At 31.9% G+C, this 10244-nt stretch overlaps 1 protein-coding gene across 2 annotated transcripts in view; it reads right to left on the bottom strand.

Moving 5' to 3' along the window:
• Window positions 1-1343: 1343 nt before the first annotated feature.
• The window catches only part of LOC139520459 (SH2 domain-containing adapter protein F-like), a 28714-nt gene continuing 19813 nt past the window's right edge, over window positions 1344-10244 (bottom strand). For both annotated transcript variants that reach the window (XM_071313067.1, XM_071313068.1), the window contains exons 3-6: window positions 8289-9245; window positions 5493-5595; window positions 4771-4890; window positions 1344-3938 (exon numbers count right to left, since the gene is read on the bottom strand). In XM_071313067.1, the coding sequence (XP_071169168.1) occupies window positions 3755-3938; window positions 4771-4890; window positions 5493-5595; window positions 8289-9245 (1364 nt within the window). In that variant the 3' untranslated portion in view covers window positions 1344-3754. The remainder of the gene's footprint in view (window positions 3939-4770; window positions 4891-5492; window positions 5596-8288; window positions 9246-10244) is intronic.

Genomic DNA, 10244 nt, shown 5'->3' with positions numbered 1-10244 from the left:
TATGAAGTCCGTATAGTGTGAACATGCACGAGAATAACGTATGTATATCATTAATAAATGTTTTGAATTGCTAATGGATAGGTTGTTTGGAATGTTATGACAAGTACACTATTTGTTGTGTATCTCAAGAGTGAGATGAAGCTTGGAAAATTAAGATATTAAGGTGGTACCTAACACTACAGGGAGATAACTCTAAAATCAGCTAAACGTTTTAATTACGTTGTGTTGTTAAGGGAATATTAAGCTTCTCAATGATCAAAATTAGTGTTTGTCAAATTGCTATATAACCAGTGTAATATTTCTGACAAAATGGTTGGTTCAAATTTTTTGAAATTTTTCTATTTTTGTCAAAGGGTCAAAGTAAATACCTTTTCAAATTTTAACCACAGACTAGAACTAAACCACATTACTAAATAACCACATACTAAAACTAAACCATTTTACTAAATAACCACATACTAAAACTAAACCACATTACTAAATAACCACAGACTAAAACTAAACCACATTACTAAATAACCACATAGACTAAAACTAAACCACATTACTAAATAACCACAGACAAAAACTAAACCACATTACTAAATAACCACAGATTAAAACTAAACCACATTACTAAATGTTGAAGCTGCCAAACAGAATCTAGCTTTGCTATGTCTCCCTAAATGAGGAACGAAAGATACCAAAGGGACAGTCCAACTCATAAATCCACAATAAACTGACAACGCCAAGGATAAAAATGAAAAAGACAAACAGACAAACAATAGTACACATGACACAACATAGAAAACTAAAGAATAAGCAACACGAACCCCACAAAAAACTAGGGGTGATCTAGTAAATGAGGTTAAGGCTCCACAAAAACGGAGTTTTTATTTCCAACTACACGCACCTGCATTCACTATGCTTTAAGCAAGACTAGCAATATGCATAACCTAGCAAAATCAGAGTAATTAAAATAATTGTAATGTTCTGAATTTTCAAGCATAAATTGGGAGTGATAAACATGCTCTTGAATTGTTTTACATTTGTCATTTTGGGCCTTTTATAGCGGACTATGCGGTATAAGCTTTGCTCAATGTTGAAAGCTGTACAGTGACATACAGTTGTTTATTTCTGTGTCATATAGTGTCTTGTGAAGAGTTGTCTCTTTGGCAATCACACCACATCTCTTTTTTTTATATCTTCCATAATAACTGAAAAAGAAGGCAGTCCCAGTAAGGTGTTCTAGAATGGTAGAACTACGAAATTTCTCTTGGAAGGGTGTGCAAGGTAAAGGTAGATGGAGTAAGGTTCTCAGAAAGAGAGTACCCTGAAATAAAGGTAAATAAAGTAAAACAACATAATGTTGTTTTTTTTATTAATCCAAACAAGTCTAATTATGACTTTTATCATTTATATAATTAACAAATTTATAATTCATTTCTGATATAATACTTTCTATAAGTTTTACTCCTCTTTTAATGAACAAAAAATGATAAATGTTTCAATGAAGCTTGTGTGCAAAGTATGTAATTGTATGAAATATGAAAATATTATTTAATTTCGTGAATTCCCAGAAAGTCAAATGAAATATAAATAGTATTGTATATAAATGCATTAACCTTGTAACTTCATTAAACTAGTATGCTTCCACAGGAAATGGACTATGTTACAAAGTAAACGCCTATCCATGCAATTGTTTTGTTTTAAGGTAAGTTTGTCTTTGGTAATGACACCTCAAGCAAATTTGATTAACAATGAGGTACCCGTAATTTCAACACCATAAACAAAACCTATCAAAGTTGGGCTTTAACACTTTTAAGGGCTGACAAAAATAAAAATGCTTAGTTTCTTAGAACACCAACTTTCCATAATCTTTAAAAAAAAATATAAAAGCATTTCATTTTCTATAAGCAAAGCTTTGAATGCTGTTGGTTACTTATTCCTCGAGCTGATTGATTTAATATATTGGTTCGTTTTGTACTGTCAAAGCTTCTTAAACAAATTGTTTTCCTGTACTTAAAACTGTGGCTACTTATTGTTCAGCAAATCATAATCCTTTTAAAATTATTGAATATACAGCTATCATTAATGGTTGATGTTAAACAAAATCACATTTGATGAGTCTTATGAGAAAGAGTCCTAGGTACAAAATTATAAGCCTGGAGTCAATTTCACAAAAAACTTATGACTAAGATTGGTCTTAAGTCATGAACAAATCAGTATACTTACGATAAATCTTAGTCGTAAGTTTTTTTTTGTGAAATTGACTCCTGGTATCTTTGATGAGGACATATGCCCATAGAGTAACCACAAGGCCCTACTGATTGTATTATTGATACACAGAATATAAATGATTGAATATCCTATAAATAATATCTCGTTTTATTTTTGAAAATAATTTTTCACTCTGTCACATACACTAAACTAAATTTAACATCCTGGAACTCATATCAAACTTTAAAACAAATCAAGATTTTGTAAAAAGTCACAAAATGGATGTAATTAAAAAACAAAAACATATGGAAAAAGATTTTCCAATTATACCTCTAAAATTTCAGTCATATAAATAATAGATTTCATCTTGAAATATAATGAAGCACCAATAGTTGTTAGATTTATATAAAATTTAAATCAGGGGTGGAATAATGTAAGGATGATTAGAAGGTGTTTTGTCAAGAAAAATAGAAAAAAACATGTCAAAAAAAAATTATTATGGATGCAACTGAATTAATAATACAGAAAAATCAACAGAAAAAAATAATGTAATTGAAAAACTATATTATGAATTATTTAAGAACATGTGGTTGAATATTCCATATTCCATCAACTATGGTTGACATATAACAAAGATCACATATTACATAACACATATATAACAAATAAGGCACTGATATCACTTTTATCAAATAAGCCATTAAACATGCATCACATGGAACATTTTCTCTCAAAATTAACAATAACAATATATCATTATTTCTGTTTTTTTAAGGGTCATTGAAATGGTCAAACTGAAATATGCATAGAAAAAAACCCGGCTGTAGGATGATCAATGCATTTAAATGGGGACATATGGTAGGAACTACAAAAACTTTATTTTGGGTTGGGACCCCTCTTTTGAAAATGCATCAAATGTAACAGAAAAAACTATTATGTCTTTTAATTATGGATCTGTCACCTAAAACCTTGAATTTGATGTTAATTTCGAAGGTCAATTTAACTTTCGAGATTTGTCTTTTGCTTGTTATATTTAATTTATATGAAAAACATAACAAATAAAAAATTTCAACAACAATACTGTTTCTTTGGTTCAATTTTAACTACAAAATTTAGGTCAAAAAAAGCACCACATAACAACCAGAAAGAAGATTATGTTGACCTAGTTATTTACAAATAATCATCTACACATGAACTTTAATGACCTCGAGTTTGTCATAACTTTAATGGTGTATGCCTATAATTATTCTAGAATGAGTACATTGCACTGAAGCTGAAATACATGTGTTTTATATAGACTCTCACTATGCATAACATTGTAATTATTTTTCAAAATATATAAAATCTAACATTTACATTAAAATGAATGATAACATGATTTTACTTATATTTAAACATAACAACGTAAAAAATGAAAAAATATTGTAATAATTATCATTTTTTATCACATTCAGACTCTGTGAATGAGCAATGTTAAAATGATTATGAAAAAAATAAAATAAATAGTGAACAATTCAAATCACAGTTTGTATATGTTTCTTTGATTTCGGAACTCTCAACTATGCCTTGGAACAGGATGCAAAAGTTTTATACGATCTGCCTTAAGAACTGGCAATTCACATTGTGTATAATGATCAATCATTTCAGGCACTGTAGGAAATGGTTTACTGTTTTCACCAAGGATATACAGTCCGTTTGCCAAACTTATTCTTAGATGCATTGGCATTCCTCCAACTCCCCTATAAAAACACAAAAATAATAGATATGACATCAAACCCTATTCTTCATTAATATTCTACACCTATTTATTGAGTTCTAAAAGAAACTTCTAACAAATATACAAATCATTAATAATATTAACTTCATGGTAACAATTTATAACATGTTTAGATTTAATATAATCTATTTATAAACACTGTCAATGAATTCTCAGTTTGCTGTTAGTTCAGAAATTATTGCAAGATTTTTGTTAATGTACAGAACTGTGTAAGTATAGAAATTTTTATAGCTTGCATTAAGATATTTGATACATGTATCTGTATGCAGTCTATTCTGCAACTTACAGTATTTGTTATTGTGTAATTGTTTAGAGTACGATTAACCTACATATATCTGATACGAGTGAGCTATCGTGACTTAACTGTTGTTTAGAGTAGCCTTTGTATAAAATCATATAGTCACACATTCGAGTTGTGTTAATAATAATTCCAAAGATAAAGACCGACAACAATCCTTCAATTGTCTGTGTCTGTAGTTCAGTGAAATTTGTTGGTTCTTGTCCATCATATTTGTTTTCTGTACATTGTTTTGTTACCAATAAGGATGCAAGTTTTTCTTGTTTGAATTGTTTAAGGTTTTGGATAACGACATCCATGCCTTTTTAGTTTTATAGACAACTATACATTATGAGTTTTTCTCATTATTGAAGGCTGTACCGTAGCCTTGCTTGCTAAAACGGAGTACCATCACAGTTCAGAGCCCTGCATATATATAGTTGATGTGGGACCACCAAAGTACAATGGAACAAATCCACATGATACAAGGTGTATCTACAAGAGACCAGTCACTTACTTTAATGACAAGGAGAAAACATTATCTTGTGTCTCACTTCTTCGTACCAAATAACTCCCTTCTCGATGGATAAGCAGCAGGGATTCAGCTTGTTTCCTTCCAATTTTACCATGATAAAACCTTCAAAAGAAACACAAATAATGTAAACATAAAAAAATACCATCAACATGATCAATACAACATGTTTTCAAAATTTACCTCAAAAGTATAAATAACAAGTGTACTAAGTTTCAAGTAGATGAGACCACAAACTAACTTTTACCAAAACTTGAACAAGATATGGGTGGCCAAACAAAAAATAACAGACTCATGCAAAATGATGAAAAACTGAATGTGTTTGTTTTTTTCTACATTGGCTAGAGGTACAGGGGGAGGGTTGAGATCCTAGAAAACATGTTCAACCCCACGAAATTTTTTCGTTGTCCAAAGTCAGGGGCCTCTGGCCTTTGTAAGTCTTGTATGACTTTTCCTATTAGTTCATTTACATGTTTCGGGGTTTAGTATGGCCTCCATTATCACTGAACTGTAGCACACATTTTGGTTAGGGGCCATCTGAAGTCACCCCATTCGGTGCAGGATATTCTCTTTGCATTGAAGACACATTGGTGGACTCTGGTTTTTTTTTTGTTGCTCTTTGGTCGTGTTATCTCTTTGATACATTCCCCATTTCCATTCTAAATTTTATAATATACATCTGCTATAATAGGTGGAGCTTCACTTACTTTTGTATATCTAATGGAATATCTGGATTTATTCGTTCTGCAATCATCTCTGTCCGACTTGTTCTCATTCCTTCTGATTGCCTTCTTTGGTTTGGTGAATTACCTAAAAAAAATTAAAAGTAAATATCTAGATTTGCTGCTTAACTTACACTTTGATCACAATTATCACTATATAAATACATAGCTGAGAGGGTGATAGAGCAGACTGTTACCTCGAGAAAACATTGTCAACCACAGCCAAGGTTGACAATGCGTTTTAGGGAGGTACCAGTCTGCTCTATCACCCTCTCAGCTACAAAATGTATGTATTATTTAATTAATTATACTGAATGTCCTATCATTATTTTCTTTTGCAGATGAATTGTATTTAAAAGTATTTTCTATGACGTCATGTACATAACAACATTAAGGGTATTAAAAAATCAACAGAAGTGAAAAATAAATGTTTTATTTTGACAGTCAAGTAATAAAATCTGAACAAACACGTAATACTTAAGCATTGTCTTAAATTACTTGATGTAGATTCAATTCATTGTACTCTGAATTGTCGATTTTTGATTGGTCTGGACAATTAAGAGGGTGACATTCGAAAGAATTGTCACCTGCTCAGCCACATGATAGAGTAAATTAACACCCTCATATTAGCCAATCAAAATATGGCATTTTAACGTGAAGAATAAATGTTTTTTGAAACGTTTTTGATACATGATAAATCAAAATGGCTGCTTTTCTTTGTTTTTTTGTTTACTTCAAAGTAAAAAAGTTCACAATTAATCTAATAGAATTGTTATAAATCTTTAATGCCATGCTGTTTTCTACTTTCATCCTGGGTAAGGCATATTTTAGGTGCATATTTTACCGTTTGTTAATGCTAATGCTTAGTGTAAAGGCAAAAGCTTAATGCATCATTGTCGCATGTCATATTAAATTAAGAGCAGACATTTTTATTTCTTAATCAGGAAGTGTGACTGACATTTACCTCTGCATTCATTCAATGCAATAATAGTATTCTATTGTAGTATAGCTGTCACCCCATTTTTTAATACATTTTGCCTATATAAGACTGAAATGACATCTTGTAACAATGTAAATTTTTCATTGGATTATCATATGTGCATGAATTAAAAGAGCACCTCATAAAAGGCATTGAAAAATGATAATAAATCTGTATTTAAATGTATATGCTTACCTTTTCTATTTGAAATATAAAGATCTATACAATTAAATAACCCAATGCTTACCAGAAACAGTATGCTCCTTAACACCAGGTATTGGGGGTATCTTAGTACCATGAAACATTTCAAACAGAAAATAATTCATTACAGTACCCAGGTAAAAATTGATTAAATTGCATTCATTTTCATGATTTATGCAGTAAAACTAAAGTAATTTTGTATCGCATCGATGCATCCAGGAAGAAAGAGGCTTTCATTACAGCGACTTGAATGTTTGTGAAAGCAACGTACATTGTACATCACTGTTCAAATAAAATTGTTTTCACAAAAGAATAAGATTCACCAAATACAATGTAGTTTGTATAATATTCAGGAAGTTGAAATCTGTATTTTGAATAATTTCTTAATAACAATTGGACCCACATTTAGAAATATATTTCATATAATAATGATCAGAGCTGTGACACAAGCTGAAATTTAGCCCCTCCCAAAACAACAAGTTTTATTAAGCATCTTTTAACAAGACTTAAGTATTGAAGTAAGCATCTATCAACAGACCATTTTCAGTATTTCCCTCTTTTTTGAAATTTTTTATTGCACAACTTCTATGATGGCTGAATTTAACATGTTTAAGATAAAAAAAAAAGTTTTCAAAAGTTTTTCAGGATGATTCAGTTTGGTTCAAGATGGTTGATACATGTAGTTGTTTCAGATCTAAACTTTAAATACAAAAAAAAAAGATGAGAGTCTTCACTCTTAACCATAAGACCACCAGCCTAGGCTTGTAAAATTCTTCTCTACGATCCAACAGAATCCACCAAAAAGTTTTGTAAAATTAAGCTTCTGACTTGTGGATTAAAAAATTTACCGTGAATACTTTAATTTAATTTATTCTGACAGTACATTATACATTAACGAGACAGCAACCAAGGGAAAAATCCACCCTAAATCATCTAGAGGTCAACATATATTTCGACTTTAGTAATAGGCAAGTGTCTATACCATATAAGGATCTTTAGTTTTAATTTGAAGTAGTGAATAGATTAAAATCTAGCCATGATTTGTCATTAGAAATGTACTTAAAGAACAAACTAGAGGCTCTAAAGAGTTTGTGCCTATGTATTACATGTACATGTATTATGAAAACTATAGTTCCTGTCAAATTAGGAGAAAAAACCCATGGTGCTTTGAAATGGCTTTATGATATCCCTAAAATTAGAATGACACTGCACAATGTCATGCTAAATACATTTAATTTGTTATTACTGTAAATTCAGAAATTATTGCGATGTTTTTATTATTGCGAAAAATGCAGTATGGGTATTGCTCATTGTTGAAGGCTATACAGTGTCGGACCTATGGATGTTAAATCACATGCCATTATTCTCTGGTGGAGAGTTGTTACATTGGCAATCATACCACATCTTCTTAGTTTCATATAAGGACAGGAATATTGGCATGTTACTGGTTTAAGCTTAATTAGTTTTCTGAGCAACCTCAACCGTTATTTTCTTCATTCATCAAACTATACATTAATTATTATTATGATATGAAAGCGAAAGTTAAAATTCAAATCTGTACTATTTCTACAAACTATGAGAATACAATATCAATAATTTACCTGAGTGATGAGATGTTCGATTAACAAACTGATTTTTATCCCATGTTTCTTCATATGTTTGTACATTTGGCGGTGGGGGTGCAGGAAAACTTGGCACATCCATATGATCTTGACTATTTGGTGATTTTGGTGAAATCGCAGCACTATTAAATCGTTTTTCTAAAGCTTTTACTTTTTCACGCTGTTTAATATCCCAGGGATCCTCATAGGCTTCTGAATACACTGGGTGTTCTGGATTTCCATTTTTTACCTTTGAACTGGGTTCAGGTTGACCTTTCATTGACCATGGTTCCTTGTACTCATAATTATCTCTTCGCTTTGATAAGTTTTGCTGTCCCTCACTCATTCTCCTGTGAGCTTCCTGCACAGTATTTTCTAATTTTTGTTCCCTAGGTTTTAAATCCCAAGCTTCTTCATATGTTGCTGAAGTTGGAGTTGAAGTTGAAGTTGATACCGGTTCTTCATAATCATCTGAATGAGACTTTTTACGATATTCTTTTTTAGCCTTGTCGATAATCTTGTCAAATTTCATTTGGCTATCAGTTGTGTCCCATGCATCCTCATAAGGTGCAGCATACAATTTAGTGTCTTTTTTATGAGCATCAGGATTTGTTTGCGAACTGGGATCTTTGGTCTCACTGTGTTCATGTATAATATGTTTCTCTGTCTGAATAGAAGTAGGATTAGGTATTACCTGTGCCATTCTGTTTTTACCACCGTTTGTGACCCACGTCACAGTATGATCATATTCATCTGGGTCCTCAACTCCCGAATCTACACTTGTCCCACTTAACGAGGTACAAACTTGTTTACTTCCTTCAGTATAAGTATGGCGGAAACTTTCCTTTTGTGATTTGGATGGATGATCGTTGTCTTCAAGAGGTTTAGCTAAAGCATATGTAAATTGATCCTCAACTGGCGCAGAGAAACGAGGCCCTCCTCCTCTACTTCTTAAAGCTGGAAGAAACAAAAGAATGAATCAACATTAATTTACATTAAAGACAAAATTTCACAACCAAATATTTATTTGATATATCCAAATTTAAGTATGACATGTTCAAACTGAGCTAAGTCGAGAAAAGTGGATAAATATCTAGAATATACAGACAAACAATAGTACACAAAACACAACAAAGATTGATTGATTGATTATTGGTTGCTTTACGCTGCATTAGCACAACACAACAAAGAATACTTAAGACTGAGCAACAAGAACCCCACCCAAAACCTGGGGGTGATCATAGGTACTTAAAAACCTGGGGGTGATCATAGGTACTTAAAAACCTGGGGGTGATCATAGGTACTTAAACCTGGGGGTGATCATAGGTACTTAAAAACCTGGGGGTGATCATAGGTACTTAAACCTGGGGGTGATCATCGGTACTTAAACCTGGGGGTGATCATAGGCACTTAAACCTGGGGGTGATCATAGGTACTTAAACCTTGGGTTGATCATAGGTACTTAAAAACCTGGGGGTGATCATAGGTACTTAAAAACCTGGGGGTGATCATAGGTACTTAAACCTGGGGGTGATCATAGGTACTTAAACCTGGGGGTGATCATAGGTACTTAAACCTGGGGGTGATCATAGGCTGGGGGTGATGATAGGTACTTAAAAACCTTGGGGTGATCATAGGTACTTAAAAACCTGAAGGTGATCATAGGTACTTAAAAACCTGGGGATGATCATAGGTACTTAAACCTGGGGGTGATCATAGGTACTTAAAAAGGGTATAATCACCAAGATTTTAATTTCGTACTCTAGATTTTCATTTTGTCTACACAAGACTCATCAGTGGTGCTAAATTCAAAACAGTTTGAAGCTTAACTTATTTCAAAGTTGAAAATCAAATATCCCAATATTCCCATAAAAAAATAATCATTTAAATGGGGTTACTGTCATCTATGCCCAGGGGTAGAAAAACCTTACATGTTTGGAATAAACAGTATTTGAA

Source organism: Mytilus edulis, chromosome 4, assembly GCF_963676685.1.
Source record: "Mytilus edulis chromosome 4, xbMytEdul2.2, whole genome shotgun sequence".
NCBI classification, from domain to species: domain Eukaryota; kingdom Metazoa; phylum Mollusca; class Bivalvia; order Mytilida; family Mytilidae; genus Mytilus; species Mytilus edulis.
The sequence above is the reverse complement of the archived record's forward strand: the minus strand, read 5'-3'. Positions and strand labels throughout refer to the sequence as shown.